At 40.8% G+C, this 15,933-nt stretch overlaps 3 protein-coding genes across 7 annotated transcripts in view; 1 reads left to right on the top strand and 2 right to left on the bottom strand.

Annotated features, from left to right (window-relative positions):
• The window catches only part of SLC41A2 (solute carrier family 41 member 2), a 43,596-nt gene extending 35,497 nt beyond the window's left edge, over positions 1-8,099 (bottom strand). For all 5 annotated transcript variants that reach the window (XR_007780300.1, XM_050986116.1, XM_050986135.1 and 2 more), the window contains exon 1: positions 5,288-8,099. The gene's annotated coding sequence lies outside the window, so the exon portion shown is untranslated. The remainder of the gene's footprint in view (positions 1-5,287) is intronic.
• A 140-nt stretch (positions 8,100-8,239) lies between these two features.
• Positions 8,240-12,755, top strand: NOPCHAP1 (NOP protein chaperone 1). Its single transcript, XM_009086405.4, has 4 exons — positions 8,240-8,522; positions 9,173-9,259; positions 10,229-10,365; positions 11,489-12,755. Exons 1-4 carry the CDS (start codon positions 8,255-8,257, stop codon positions 11,672-11,674), a joined length of 678 nt encoding a protein of 225 aa, XP_009084653.4. The 5' UTR covers positions 8,240-8,254; the 3' UTR covers positions 11,675-12,755.
• Positions 11,668-15,933, bottom strand: part of ALDH1L2 (aldehyde dehydrogenase 1 family member L2) — a 31,756-nt gene continuing 27,490 nt past the window's right edge. Inside the window, exons 22-23 of the mRNA XM_009086406.4 lie at positions 14,898-15,097; positions 11,668-13,987 (exon numbers count right to left, since the gene is read on the bottom strand). Of these exons, the coding sequence (XP_009084654.3) occupies positions 13,932-13,987; positions 14,898-15,097 (256 nt within the window). The 3' untranslated portion in view covers positions 11,668-13,931. The remainder of the gene's footprint in view (positions 13,988-14,897; positions 15,098-15,933) is intronic.

The raw sequence follows: 15,933 nt of genomic DNA, 5'->3' as shown, positions 1-15,933 counted from the left end.
GAGCATTGACCAAAAAACAAATATTTTAAAAATGACAATGTATGACTTGATCTAGAAAGAAGCCAAGTTTGGCAAGAAACAGCAATCTTTTTTCCACAAGACCAAGAGAGGAATTTAAGTAACCAAGATTCCTGCAATCTTTTGCCACTCTAGCAGATTGTTCTTTGTTGACTCTTTCCATTTCAGTGCATAACAAACTCCTAGGCCTCAATTCTGGTTTCCATACCCTTTAATTATGAATAACAAAACAACTTTTGCTGCTATCCCAGAGCAGTTCTACCAAGAGGTCAAAATGGTGCTCTGTTAAGTGCTACAGAAAGCCAGAACAAGAAGAAGAAATTGAAGGATTTCACTTCAGTCCCAGGAAAATGCATTGGAAAAATTTTCTGAAAGCTTTAGCTTTAGTCTGGCTCATTGCAGTTTCTCCCATATGTCCTCCAGTCGCATCACCAGAGTGCTAGACCAGTGACTCATGGAAATTATTCACTGCTCTGGAACTCTGGCCAAAAATATTTGGGTTAATTATCCATATCTTTTTTAACATACAGATTGCTCTCGTTTAAAATTTTTATATTTTATTGGGGTTTTTTTAAGAAACGAATCCTTTGATAAGACTGTGGTTTCATTTAATATAAGAAAGTATTAAGAAATAGAAATCATACTTAAAAGGAAAAAAAAGGAACAGAAAAATTATTTGGTCAAGTTCCAAATGGAAGAAGGGCTAGCATTGATGGATAGCAATTGAATAGTACAAAGCAGTTTGGAAGACAGGCTTTTATGTTTTTCCTTCCACAAAGACTTAGAATGACAAAATGTGAATGTAGTGATAAATGCTGGAAAATGAGAATTTAAGAAGATAAATTGAAAACCATAGAACCATAAAATTGTTTAGGTTGGAAAAGTATTGTATAGTATAATATACAGTAAAGAATAATTGTTCCTTCAGAGCATACAGAGAGAAGATAACTACAAACCCTTCTAAATGTAACTAAATGTAACTCATTTCTAAACATGTGTTCCAACAAAAATTATTTTCTAAATATCATCTGGTGCAATATTTTCATCCTAAGTTACAAGGTGCTAATAACTGCTGTATTTTCAGGGGTATTTTGTACCCCTGAAAATACAAGATGCAGGAAACCTTGTTGTTTGTGTTGCTCTAAGGAAGAACAAGAGCTTCCTGAGAAGCTTTATCATTAACAAGAAAAATGCCTATGTTGTTGTGCTCTCTAGAAAAGATAGGAGAGCTAAAAAAGCAAGCTCTGCTTGAGTAATTCATATGAAGAAAAGGCAGTTAAAATCTCAAAAATCTCTTTCCCCGTCTTTGTAAAAAGAGGAGAAAAGTGGTTCTGGTTTCTTGACATATAATCTGGAGGTTACAGAAAAAGATGAAGTACTGAAAAAAAAAAAAGAGAAGAGAGACAATGATCCTTTGAGAAGTCAGGAAGCAGCCTCAGATTTATCATAGCTGGCATATTACATAAGAAATGAAAGGACACCTTGTCTTTGTCCCTACAGGCAAAATGATGAGTTATGCCCAAACTATGAAAATAATTATTCCCTCTTCCATATTGTTTCCTAAGTATGTACTTTCAATAGTTTCTTCTTTTCCTTCATATATTTCATAGCACATAACAATTCCTGTGTACTACCCACCTCTTTCTCTCAGTCCTGCATGCATACACAAACAAAAACAAATAGTTCTGTAAACATAAACAAATAACAAATACAGCCATACGCTGCTATTCACTGAAGATGCATTCCTGAAAAATGAAACACTTGGCAATCCGAAAGACAGCAAGCAAATTTTACCTATAAGAGTTAATACAATGCATGCAGCTATTTAAAAAATACACATGGAGACAGTGTATGTGATGGACAGGAAGAAATAAATGCTGTAGAAAACAGGACCACAAAATGGGAGAGATGCTGACTTTTGGAAATGCAAAGCTGCTTTAGAAAGATCTCAGGTACTTCAGCTATTAAACTGAACACCTGATCATTATGACACTTTTCCATCCTTCACCTTTGATTGGCTTGCTTCATCTGAGAAAGACCAAATGACCAAAAAAATTCAACTGTTCAGGAAGAAGCTCAAAGAACTCTCTTCACTATTGCCCAAAGAATTTTCTTTTCCCAAAGAATTGTTCCAGACACACCTATAATGCTGTTCTCAAGAGCATGGGAAAGAAAATGCTTCTTCTTTACTTCCTCTTGGTTTAAAGAACATCTAGCATTAGCAGGATTAAGGGACCAGATTCTACAGCTAAATTTGATCAGATAGATATTAGACTGCCAACAATTCATTTAAAGCATGAACACAATAAATCATTGTGACCTTTTAAGAACCTTCAAAAAAAAAGGGGAAGGAGGAAGAATCAAGCATGAAATTTCTGTAGAGTAAACATTATGACAGGCTAAAACAAATACTTACCAAAGTTTAGGTCTAGGGAAATTTAGGATTTCTTTCAGAGCTTGGCTAACAAAACCAAAAGATAACTTCTATCTAAATAATTCTGAGGGCTTTCATGGGAAGCTAATCACACCACAGTTGAAACTTGTTTTTCCTAAAAGTTGCCAACATTTTTTTACAGCATTAATAATCTCTACACTGCACTTCTAGGCAGCCCACAATAAAATACAATTCTGTAAACATGCCTGTCTGAGAAGTGCCTCTCAGGACAAGAACAAGCCTTGGAAAGGGATTTAGAAAAGTAATATGAAATGCTAATGAAACACTGAACTTGAATATTTTGCCATAATAAGCAAAAATGAAGCTGGATTATTCCTTGGCATGAAAGACTCTTTTTGTGTCTTTAGAGGTGAAACCAGACTCTTCTCACTGAAAGGATGAGAGATAGCAGGCACAAACTGAAACACTGGAAAATGCACTTGAATATAAGTAAAAGCTGGGGGTTTTTACCATGACAGTGGCTGAACACAGGTTCAAAAAAGTTCTGGAGACTCCATCCTTGGTGATAGTTGAAACCAAAGTGGACATGGCCCCAAGAAACCTATTCTTCTTGACCCTACACTGAGCAGACGTGGCTGAATAGAAAATTTGCTGAGATTCCTTCTGACCTCAGCGATTCTGAGATTCTGTAAAGCTGGAAATGTGAGGTTTTGGGGGCATTCTTTAAGTTCAGAAAACAGGTGATACAGGGATCTGCATGACTCTTCTCCACTATTGAGTTGTGTATAAATACAAGTGTCACTATCACACTGACACCCTTATCACAGCCATGGCTAATCATTTATATTAGTGTAGTGGGCATACCAGTAGAAAGGGAATGCTACATCATATCACCTCAGCATTACAGAGAGTAAACAGGCTTATCATCATTATCATCAACCATTCCACACAATCTGGAAACCAACAGTTTCAGTGGTACACTGAGCTAAGGTTACTTATGCCAGATATTGAGGGTAGTGTGCAAAAGGCTGCAAAACATGCTGAAAATCAATGAATGTTGCATGCAAGGCAGATATAAGACCATTGCATACCATTTTTAAGTACTATGCAGTAAACTGGTTAACACTGTGTTTATTGTATGGCAGTTGCTGGTTAAATTAACAGCAAAAGAAACAAATAAGAGGAAAAAAACAGACTAAAGAACCTCCAGATGCCTTCTTGACAGTAAGGCACTGAATGACCTGCCACCCTCAGGCTCAGTTTTCAGACAAGTTTGAGACTGCTGCATTCCACTTCCTGAACAAGGCAGCTTTCAATTTTGGCCCTGAGGAAGAGAAAAGCAACTGAGAGAAAAAGACTTGGTTTGACTCTGCACTTTTAAGGCAAGTCATCTAGAAAAGATCATAACAGAGTCAAAACACAGCAGCAAGGCTGTGAAATGTGGTTGATTGTAAAATGACCCAAATGGAATACCAGCATGAAAAACACCTGGCAAATCACATCCTTCAGCCCATCAAAAGCAGGTGGGTAAGTATGAAATGTGAGAGCTAATGCAGTCCTCTAAGTAACAAAAAGTACTTACCAGGATGAATCCTAACTACACTTTGGGATCCTGATTACAGGTCTCTACTGCCATCATCAAGGAGAGATTAATTACTTATTAACTCAGGCACTAGGATACAGACTTCCTATTGCTTTTCTGGATAGTATAGTACAGATATTTGAAAATAAAATTATACACTGTTATTTAGGGCAGTAGATGTAGGGACTGCTGCCAAAACAGATCATCCTATCTGCTCTCATCTTTTTACCCACATTACTAAACTGGTAAAGTGAGGATAACTAGGCATGTATTCTATACATTGCTAGGACTCTTCCTAAAGACTAAACAATTATTTTATTTTATAAGATCCACATACTGTAGTGTGGTGTATAACTTAGATTCAAATGTGATTGAAGAAGACACACAACTATATCCTGGACAGTGGGCCAGGGGAAGCAGAAATTATAGCATTCAGTGAAACTACAGAAATAGACAGCTACAACCTGAAGTTAACTGAGAATTAACGAGAGAGTAGAAAGTGAAGTAGAATAAATCACAAAATCTTCTATGTTTTGTCAGAAAATATGGAAAGAGACTAAATGTGCCATCACATGTTAATTATGCCTAATTACACATTAATTAACGTTTGTAAACAAAAAATAGATGGTCGTTGAAGTCTATACATGTGCTGTTCAGGTAGAGGTTCTAGCGATGCATCTGCGGTGACCATCTGGCACATTTTTATGGGTACAACCGTGGGAACAGAACTGTCTGCACATACGGATGTAAAGAGTGCGAAGGAATAGGGGCTACTGGGAATGCTGGGCAGGTCTTGTGCAAGCACAGAGAAACCGAAGAAAAGGCTCATTGTCCCGGCTACCTGGAGCAGCGAATAATTACGGGCACATGATGAAACGCGCTGCGGAGCTCTGAGGAGTGCAGGGTACCGGGGCGCGGGCGGCCAAACGCGCAGCAGCATCTGCGCTCCGGACGAAGGACACCGGCCCGCCCGGCGCCGGGGGGCAGCTGCGGGGGCGGGAGAAGGGCGGGCGGGAGCATCAGGGCCCACAGCACGGGGAGAGAGAACCCCGCGGCACCCGGGAACACCGGCCGGGGCGGGAGGCGGGCGGCACCGAGTGGCCCCCAGCCCTGGGTGCCCTGGCATCGGGGCGGGCCGGCGTGGCGCTCGGGGGGCTCCGTCACTGGCCAGGAAACTTTTGTCACTCGCGGCCCCGCCACCTCCCCCGGCCCGGGGCGGCAGGTCACCGGCCCGCCTAGCCCCGCTGCCCTCGCTCCCCGCGCTGCCCCCTCGGGCCGCGCCCTCCCCTCACCTGGGCGACAGCGGTGCCGGCAGCGTGGCGGAGTTGCGCTCCATCGCTGCGGCGGGGCAGGAGCAGCAGGCGGCGGTGACAACTCCGCTAGGTGAGCGCCGCCGCCACTGAGCAGGCGCGGAACCGAGCGGCCCCCGCGATGATGTGGCCCGTGATGCGCAGAGCCGCCGCCGCCGGCCGCTCCGAGTCGTCGCTGGGCGGGGGAGGGAGGAGCTGAACGGCCGCTGCTCCGCGTCGCTCGTGGAACGAGACGGGATGGGGCGTCGTGGCCGTGGTCACTCTCAGCCTGGCCTCCGGGGCGAACCCCCGCTGCCCGACACCCGCTGCCCCCGCTGCGAGATCCTCCGGCGTCCCGTTGTCACTGCGTCCTACGGGCCCCTCGGCGGTGGCGGGGGACGAATCTGCACCCCTGCCGCGCTGCCTCCGCAAGGGCCCGGCTGGTGCTCCGCAGCCGGGAAAACAAAGCTCTAGGAAGTGGAGCGCCAGAGCGCTCCCCAGGCAGCGCCGGCGGTGGTAGTGCCTTTGCTTCCACTCGCAGAAGCTTTCTTGGCCGTAGCACAGGTAAACGCCGTTTTTGTACTGACTACTGGCTGCCAGCTACCAGGACACTGTCGCTCTTTCCTGCCAGATGGCAAAAAGCAGCTTCCCCAGGAATCCAATTTTGTAAAGTGTTTGGGTCAGTTGGAATATCCTTGTTCTTGCCCAACTGGACTGTACACCCTGCAAACAGCATGTCAGTCTGCGAGTTCATCCCTTGACATCAACTGCCTGTGTTTAACTAAGTATGGAGCCAAGGCCTTGCTGGACTCCTGTTTTGCAAAATACTTAATATTGACACTTTACATTAATACATTGAAACCGTCAAGCCAGCTAAATTTGTGCATTTATTATCAGTACTAGTATTATTCCTCAATTATTGCTCAACACTTTGAAGTGGTGAGGATGCCTTAACTGGAAGGTGAAAGGGAAGAAAGAAAAAGAGGATGAAAAGAGATTTAATGATGGTGATAACAGCCAAGCCCACAGCATCCCTTTTCCTTTCTACAGAGAGAAAAAAAGACAGCACTGGCAAGTCACCAAATGTCTGCTGTAAACTGGAGCTAGTTGCGGTGGCAAAATGTATTTGCAGGACTGGGGCCAAATTATTCTGCACTATGAGAGTGAAACATACAGGATCGGCTTGAACGTTCACATCAATACCACTTAAATGAATGAAGCCCAAACTTCAGAGCTAATAATTCAGCTGGCTCAAGCCTGTATTGGGGATTTGGGCTCCAGATACCATAGCTTCCCTACCGTAGTACCAACCTATATATCCATGGCCTGTGTGAGCTCAGGTTTTAGACAGCTTGGATACTTAGATGGGTTACCCTACTAATCAGATAAAGATCACATCTGCTGTTGTTGCCAACAGGTAAGACTGTAAACCTGAGGTTTGGCAATAGCACCTAGGGGTGCTGTTTCTGGCTTTTCTAATTGCTTGTCTGGTTATCTTTGGCAATGTCTAGTTATCTTCAGCAATCACTTCATCACTTGCTACTACAGGTTCCTTGACAGCATTATGCCCCACCCTCCATGGAAATCACATCATACCCATGGATGAAATATATTGTTTGAGGTTCACACACTATTATTTTGGGTTGTGTACAAATTCAGAAAGACTCACTTTTGAGGCCCAAGGCAAAAACCTCAGCCCTTAAGATTTTTTCAGTCATTAAAGCTAGCAATGGGATTTTTCTGGGAAATGGAAATTCTGGAGTGCAGCTGGGGAGAAAAGGTGCAGGTAGCAAATTCAGTGGAATACACCTGGCACTTTGGGTGGGCTGGGGAAGTGGCAGAGGACACTTGTTTGGGACAGTCTGTCAGGAAAACAGCAGGATGGTCTCTTGCTTGAGGCCTTGCAGAGGTTCGCTTCTTTTTCTCATGTTAATTCCAAGATACTGGGATCTGGGTGGTTGTGTGGTTGGGTTTTTTCCTTTGTCATTTTCCTCTGTCCTTTGCATTGAAGGCCTATAAACACCACTTACCTGATTACTATTTATTCTCATTGTCATCTTGGACTTCCTATCTTGTTTCTTATGAACCAATCAGTTTTCTTTTTGCAGTTTTCATATTGTCTAGATGTGAAAGGACAGAAACTGCAGAACAGATAAGGATAGATAAGGACAGAGATTGCAGAAGAAATCCTGAATAACAGGCTGTTAATGTCAGCTGAACTTGGTGGTTGTGCAAGTTTCTTTTCCTAAGGATGATTAAAACTCCCTTAGGCTCTGATATTTAATTTTAGGTTTATTTATCAAAAATTCTGAAAATGAAAATGGGAGCGTTTTGAGAGACAAGCAGCTACTGGCAGGCATTCAAGTGATGTTACCTGCTGGCAGATTGGTTCCACAGGCTCTTCGTGGTAATGGGATGGACTTTTTGTCCCAAATCACAGAATCAATCAGGTTGGAAGGGACCATAGTGGATCATCTGGCCCAACCTCCTTGCTTAAGCAGGATTTGCACAGAATTGTATCCAAACAGTTCTTGAATATCTCCAGTATGGGATACTCCACAATGTGTCTGGGCAACAGTTCTAGTGTGTGGTCAACTGCACAGCAAAGAAGGTCTTCCTCATGTTCAGGTGGAACTTCCTGGGCATCAGTTTCTGCCTCTTGTCCTGTGTCTTGGTACCACCAAGAAGAGCCCAGTTCCATCCTCTTGTCACTCTTGCCACTGATGAAATCTCCTCTCAGTCATCTCTTCTCAAAGCTAAACAGGCCTCCAGCTGCCTCAGCCCTTCCTCTTAAAGAGATTCTTCAGTTCCTTAATCACTGTTGTTGCCTCCGCTGGACCCGCTCCAGGAGCTGCATATCCCTCTTGTCCTGAGGAGCGTAGAACTGAACACAGCCCTCCAGATGTGCCTCATCAGGGCTAAGCAAAGGAGCAGGACCACCAAGCTCAACCTGCTGGCATCCCCTTCCAAATGCACGCCAGGACACCGCTGCCCCCCTGCCTTTGCCCTTGTTGTGTTTCAGGAGGTCCAGTCCGTGTCACGACGACCTCCCCGCGTCGCTTGTCCCCGCTGTCGCGCAAGGGCGGCAGCGCCGCTGTTCCTCCCGCCCGGCAGGGGGCGAGCCGTCGCCGAGCACGGGGGCCGCTCCACTTCCGTGTGGGCGGGCGCATGGCGGGGCCCGGCGGCGCGGTGGGGCCGGCAGCGGCCCGGGAGCTACTGGACGTGCGGCCCCGGTCAGGTGAGTCCGGCACTGGCCTGCAGCCAGCCGGGCCTCGGCTCGGCTCGGCCAGGTAACCCGAGGGAGGGGTCGTTGGGCCGCCGGTGACCCATTGGTGATTGCATCCCGCGTGTATTGAAGAGCTGCCCTCCCGGGGAGGGGTAATGCTGAGTAAATAAGCGGGGAAATCCACGTTAAGCTATGGGAAGTCGTGACGACGTTTTTTTGAGAACAAAGAAAAAAGTTAAAAAGACCGAACGCTGCGCTTTAATCAATGATACCGGGAGGATGGCTCCGTTGGTGGTCATAAGGATAATAAGGATAATTAATGCCGAATTCCCTGGCATACATTTGGGTTGTTGCCCATAGTCATTGGCATCGGGATTTATATCAGTGCGACCGGCACTCCTCAGATCCCACCTCACCGTGCCTTGCAGAGGGGAATTGGAGGTTGTTTTTCTATGCGTTATAACTCTAGTTTAATCAAAATTTGTCTCAAAAACTTCTTAAGGAACTTTAGCTTAAACTCAGGGAGTGTGTGAAAGGTGACCTGCAGGCTGAGACCCCTGGCCTGTGTAGCCTAATATTTCTTCCAAGAGCAGCAAAAGCAGATGGCAGTTATGGAGAACTTGTCAGCTTAAGCACTTCAATACTCATTTGTTTGTTTGTAGGGCTGAAAGACATTTTGCTGATTAATTCAAAATGTAGCGGCAAGAAGGCCACAACTTTACAGACGGTTAAGGTGCCAAGGAGCAATGGTAAGTATGGAGGAGTTTGTCCCTGGTATTGTGTGAAGTAGTAGGTAACATTTGTGATGCAACTTTTGCAGCGGTGCTTTCCTTGAAAAGGGAGAAGCTTTTGTGTTCACTTTCTAGAGGTGGTAGGTCCTCCTGTCATTACGGTTCCATGTCCCACTGGTGAGTCACATAACTGCTGCTGCTGCAAAATTAGACTTTGCAATGCTAGGTATTACAGCTCTAAGTTTTAAGGACAGATTGTTCTTTCCTAGTACGGAGCTGTTGCTTGGTCTCCTTTCTCTTTTTTAGAAGTAATTTCTCAGTATGATGTATTTGTTGTAATAAAGCATTTAATTTAAAAAGGACTCCTGTCAAATTATTTTATGTTTTGTGATTGAGCTGAAATTCAAAGATTGTTACATCAAATTCATTGTTGGATAAAAGTCTCTACAAAGATGACAGTGTTTCAAAGATAGATTATACCTGTTAGATCTTTGTGGAGCTCACCTGAAGTAGTAACTCTTTTTTAAGAAAGAAAACTAGTGTTTGGCTCATCTGCATGTGTAGAGCAGTTTATTTGAAGAAATTCTGGAGGTGAAAATATTGTCTTCCTCCAAGGAAGGGTTATGAGTGTGGTTCTCCTAATTCTAGTAATTACATTAAAATTCTTGTGGTGTCCCACTGGAGCTGGAGAGGATAAGTGCTTTATACTTCAACCTGGAGCTTCCATCTCTCTTCCCCTATCTTAATTTCAGAGTTTCTTTTGTTAATTATGTTGACCTAGTCTGTCATGGCATCTGCTACAGCTAATTTTTCCATCTTTGAGACCTTCAGTCTAGACTTAATTATTGTAGACAACTGGAAATTACAGTTGAAATGGAATCTGTTAGAAAGGATAATATCTGAGGTATAAATGTGAATACTAACGAGCATCTCTTTGACTATATATATATATATATATATATATATATGATAATTGTTTCTTTTCAGTTTTGGACCAAGTACAGAGCTTTTTACCACAGTTGGCCCAGGCAAATGATGAACTGAAAAGAAAAATGGTAACAGCACCCGCTCATCAGTTTGATATTGAACATCTAGACAGTGAAACAGAAAAAGTTATAGAAATGGTAAATATATTTTTTTATTTTAACATCAATCTAGATGGGATTAAAATAACTCTGATCTTAGAATGAATAATATGATAGATAAAGTGAAGTCATTACCATTTTCTGTGATGTCTTTACCATCATACTTGCGGAATTTAATCACAGGGAATAAAGCAGTTTAAGACTGGAATAAGACATGCTTTTGAATCTACAATTTTGAACCAAAAGTTACAAATTGTATTTTAAATGTCATCTAGGTGACCATGTTTAGAAACTGGACAATATAAGGCCTAGTAAGGCATAACAGAAGGCTTTAGTGTAAGAATAATAACTGGCTTTCAGCTCTTCTCTGTTGGTATTTTTAGGAATGACTAGATCTTGGGTTTAGAAAAGTTGTTAGTGTTGTTGTGATCCTTTTTTGCTGCTATTTGTCTATTTATTTGCAGTCACATAAATATTTTATTTCTGTTTTAACTGAAGTGCTGCCGCCACATGCTTATATAAGAAGACTTAATTTTGAAGGTGATATGTGTGCATCACCCAGCTAAATGCCTTCTGGCTAAGCTGATATCAAAAATTATGGCTCTGAATACGGATATATGAGATCTCTTTAAAAAATATTCTGGTGGTTTAAACTGCTTGTTATTTTAGTGTAGTTGTAGTGCCCTGAATACTACTACATTGTAAGATATAAACTATATTAATATATATATTACAAGAGTTTGTAATTTTGTTATGACCCCTCACACACTAAATATTTTAATTTGAATTTTTTACTGAAAATTAGTTTTGATGCCTGCTGCTTGTCAGTTTAAATACCTGATTTAGACAATCTGAGTTCAGCTATTGACTCAGTTGTTTCTTTGATAGTGATATAAATATGTCCTTAGATTTCCTATAGGCCAGTAGTTTTTATTAATCTCTTCATGATATTTCTAAAACCTTAGGAAAACACAAAAGTCTTTATTATTGTGGTTGCGATTTTCTTATGGTAGCAGGCTGTTTAGTGTGTTTACTTTGTTTTACTCCAGTGAGAGAAGTGCTGTAGTGTGTGTGTGTGTGTGTGTGTGTGTGTGTGTGTGTGTTTGTGTGTGTGTGTGTGTAGTATATATAATGTGTAAACCAAGATCTTTTTTTTTTCCAGAATGTGGCTGTAGTTGAACTGAGTGATTCTGATATAGATGAAGAGTTGCTGACTTCAGAAGATGACTCAGAATCTGATGAAGATGACTCAGTAATTGATGAAGTGACAGTAGACAACATTAAGTTTCCTAAACAAAAGGGAGAAAAGGGCAAAATAGAAATTTTGGACAGCAAAGGAAATGAGTAAATCCATTTTATTTTACTTTAAAAAATCCCAAACCAACCAAATCATGTTTTCTCACTTCAAAGAGTTGTCCCTTAAAACTACTTTGTTTCCCAGTGTAGCATCTCTCAGGTTCCTGTGAAATGCTATAGTTTACATGGTGGAGAGTTCAGGATCCACTCATGGCTGGGGAAAGCTGGGTTTCTGAAGAATTAAGTGCAATTTTATTCATCAAATAACAGGGAAATGCACTTCATAGTAGATTACACCAAGAAAAACATCTAGAGTAAAGGGGCACTTTAAAGTTGAAAATTCTTGTTCTGTTGCTTTGTTGAAGAAAGACTTTTTTCTACAGGAAGATAGAAGTTTTTGCTTCAAGGGCAAGAAAGAATCAACTATGAAAAAAGCTTTCCATGTACTTCTATGTATACTCTCTTTACTTTTAAACATTATCTTTAAGTACCCTAGAGGTATGTCTACATTGCGTTAATGGCATTGCATTAACTGCTCAACACTGGAGCCGTGGCTGAGCTCATTTCCAGGTGAGCCAGCCTGGGTAAGGACAGCCATGAGCAGAGAGTTCAGCAAAGGGTTACTTTTACTTACCCTGTGTGCCTGCACTGAGCTCCACACCAGCACGGGGAGCTTACAGGCTCCTCTGGGAAAACATTTTGGCTGTCGTGCAAACACCCTCCATACTCAAAGGATCAGGGCTGCCTTTGGGGTGTTAAGATGGCTTTAAGCTACATTTCTCATCCCCCAATTTCCGTGCCACGTTTCCAATCTCCATTTTGTTAACTGTCACTGACAGAAGGATGAAAAGATGAATTTTCAGCTGGCCTGTACTTAAGTTGGCTTGACACAATTGTGAAACCAGAATCAGTGAAAATGTGTCCCATTTCTATTTACCTTGGATTGATCAAATACAATGGTTTGGGCTATTACATTTACTTTATAGATCAGTCTGGATTTCAGAAGTATCTGTCATGCTCCTGGATGTCATTGTTTCTTAAAGGAACTTCGTATTTTCTTCACCATTAAAGTAAAATTTTCTATACTGTATTTGCTCAAATAATAAACTTAATGTCATTACTTGAAACCTACAGTTATTTACAGCATTTATTTTGAATCCTGTACTTAAAGTTCTAGTTTTAATACCTGTTTCTGTAGTATTTGTGGTAAGAAATAACAGGGATTTTAGTCTTTCTTTTACAATGTGGCTCAAATATAAGATGGAAACATGATTTACTGATTAAACCATGGAGTATTTTAGTGAAGGGGAAGGGATCAAAGAATCAGACTGCTACCTATAATAGCAGCCCACAGATAAATGAAGCTTTGGGTGTTTTTGCATTCTAAGAGCAAGGAGTCTTAAACGGCTTAGTTAAATAAGGTCTCAATCCATAAAAAATTTCTTCCAAACTGAAAAAAGTTTGAAAGCCAACATCTGACCTTGGTCATTTAACAAAGCATTTTCCCAGAGATTAAAAAGAACCCAAAAGTGTGAAATACAAAGTAATAATCATACAGTATGAAAACAGTGATTACAGTCCATGTGCACAGACACAAAATGTGATTTTAATCCATTAATGTAACCACCTTTCAAACTGTAGGCAGATCACACATTCTCTATCAACAAAAACGTAGAAAATATTTTCAGTAACTTTAGCTTGATATGCATAGTTTAACACCAATATTGAACTCTGTATGTACTATACAGAGATCATAGTAAGTGCACTTCCTTGCATTGATTTATTTCCTATGGCACAAAGGTTTTCTGTACTGCTGAAAAGTCACCAGAGCAGAGTGTTTAATTGCTACCATAAAACCTGAACTAGTTTATAGCAAAAATGGCATAATCAGTATATTCTAGTTCAACTTTGAAAACCTAATGACTAGGGATTTAATATGACCATGTAAACATTATGTCACAGAAATATTAAGTAGGTGTGTGAGAACTTAGAATAAGTTCTATTTAAAAAACATAAACTGAACCATATTCTTTGGGGGGTTTTGGTGGGGGTTTGACGGGAGAAATTGAGCTACCAACTGTTGCTGCTACATAATTTAAATAACTTCAGGGTGATTTCAAAAAGCCATTGTCTGTCAGATTAAAATCTGGACCTAATTTATAGAAACTTATCCATGGAATGAGTATTTTACTTTGTTTTTTGGTTGTAGCACTGCAGACAGCGTATCATAGATGTGGTATCAAGCGCTTCGTGTAGTAATCAGGATTCAAACTCAGCTGAAAGTCTGCTTCCAAAGTGAAGCTGTTACTTTAATATTCTACAGTGATGGCTTTGGTTCTAAGATATTCATGAAGAGCTTCTTCACCTGCACAAGCACAATATTCACCCGTTAGTACAGCAGCTAAATGAATTTTGTCAGACCATAACTATTATTAAGAAAAAATCTGAAACACTGTAGCAAATATTTGAGTCCTTAAGGAACAATGGAAACTAATTACCTTCCCACTGTGATTTACAGACCTGGTTTGACAAGGAGCCAGACCCAAAAGATGTGGAAGAAAAAGGAACTGGATTTAACAAGCAGCGCCCCAAGCAGTAGCAGCCTTTAGATGGCCATTAGGGGCTCATAGTTGTAGTTATGAACTTTGATTCTCTATTAAAGGTCAGAGGTAGAGAAGCTGTGTGAAAATCAGTAATCTTTTTTTCCCTGACATTATCACTCATTTTGGTTTCAGGAAATGTCTTTAGAGATTCTGAAAGCAAAAATCTGTTGTGTGAATGAAATTTGATTTTCCTTTTTTCTCTGCCATGAAGCTTGCTCTGTCCAGAGCAAGTAAGGAAGGCTTATTTGACAGAGTGAACTTCACTTTTCTAAAAAGTTGTTTTGAAAAGAGAATATTTTTAATGCATCTTTTTCTGTGTCTGTTGACAAATTTTGGTGACATTTTAAGGTATAAAAAAGTTTCCCACGCTCTTACTTAGAGCAGAAACCTAAATTAGCATTGTCTGAGGGAAAGAATATTTTGGCCAATACCATTGTTACTTGACAGCCTTTTGTAGCCTGTACAGAGCTCTAAAAGCTGTAATTTATTTGTCTGCTCTCAGAGCAGTTGGAGAGGAATATTCTGTGTTATTTAGCAAATGTACAGGAAATGCTGAATGGGAGGTATTGAAGTGGGAATATTTAGGGAGGGAGATGAATTGGGTTAAGGATTGTAATTCTTTCATTGTGATTAGCACTCTGAGACAATAAATGAGGGAAGGAGACAACTTACCTAAATCTTTCCCAAAGCCAGACAGCTTAAATCCTCCAAATGGCGCTGCCACATCAGTTTTGTTGTAAGTGTTAATAAAAACTGTCCCGGCTTCTAGCTTTTCACTGATGTAGAGAGCTTTGTTTATGTCTTTTGTGAAAACTCCTGAAGCTAAGCCATATTCTGTGGCATTTGCCCGTTGCAATACTCCATCGACATCCCTATGGGGGAAATTATTTAATTGCAACTAGGTAAAATAAACAAATTTTAGCAACCGTCTACCTTCAGTGGCATTGAAGCAACGTTTCCCATGGCCTTTTGTCTCCAGTGAGCTTTTTTAAAGATGACTTATTAAGGACAAATCTGTGTGTCAAACTGAGAGATCCATGGCAATTCACACCCTTGCTTCAAGCTCAAGAAGCTTGTAACTTCACTTTTCAAAGGTTAATATCTACACTGAGAAATGCCATGGGAAATGTTGCTACTGCAGAACTTGGGAATTAGAGCAATGCAAAAATGCCTGTAAAACAGATGATGAATCAGTTTGCTAAAATTTTTCCAACTTTACAAGTTAATGCAGAATAAAAGAAGGAATTTAAACTGCTATCCAAGACACAACTTTTCAGACTATTTCCAGAGAGCTATTTTCTATCTGCATCTCATCTCCATACAGCTTCAAAAATCACTAGTAGTTTAAAACTTTAAAAAATTCAATGCAGTTCCTTAAGACTACAGAATTTATGGCTGTGAAGGGTTATCTACATGGCTGGTTCTTAACTTTATTATCAAACTACAGAAGATGAAACCTGATGGAAATATTTATGTGAAGTTTCTATGTAGGGTGTTAATCTCATCTGTATGCCAAATAATTCTTATGATCCAGAATGAAAGATATTAGAAATGACAGTTTACAAAATATATAGAGGAATTTTAATTTGCAACAGTAATGTGCCAGTGTTACACAATACGCAACACTGCAGTCTTCTATAAAAGGAAAAATAAGTAATTCCACTGGGTAAAATACACATTTTGTAATTTGATCAAGCTGTTGTAATTA

This window comes from Serinus canaria, chromosome 1A (assembly GCF_022539315.1).
Source record: "Serinus canaria isolate serCan28SL12 chromosome 1A, serCan2020, whole genome shotgun sequence".
Taxonomy (NCBI): Eukaryota; Metazoa; Chordata; class Aves; order Passeriformes; family Fringillidae; genus Serinus; species Serinus canaria.
This window is presented reverse-complemented; position numbering and strand designations above follow the sequence as displayed.

Excerpts from the sequence above, each read along its gene's own strand:
- NOPCHAP1 (XM_009086405.4), top strand. The coding sequence starts at position 8,255 with ATGCACGCCAGGACACCGCTGCCCCCCTGCCTTTGCCCTTGTTGTGTT. Across the intron at positions 9,260-10,228 it reads TAAGGTGCCAAGGAGCAATG|TTTTGGACCAAGTACAGAGC; the intron begins GTAAGTATGGAG and ends GTTTCTTTTCAG. Across the intron at positions 10,366-11,488 it reads CAGAAAAAGTTATAGAAATG|AATGTGGCTGTAGTTGAACT; the intron begins GTAAATATATTT and ends TTTTTTTTCCAG.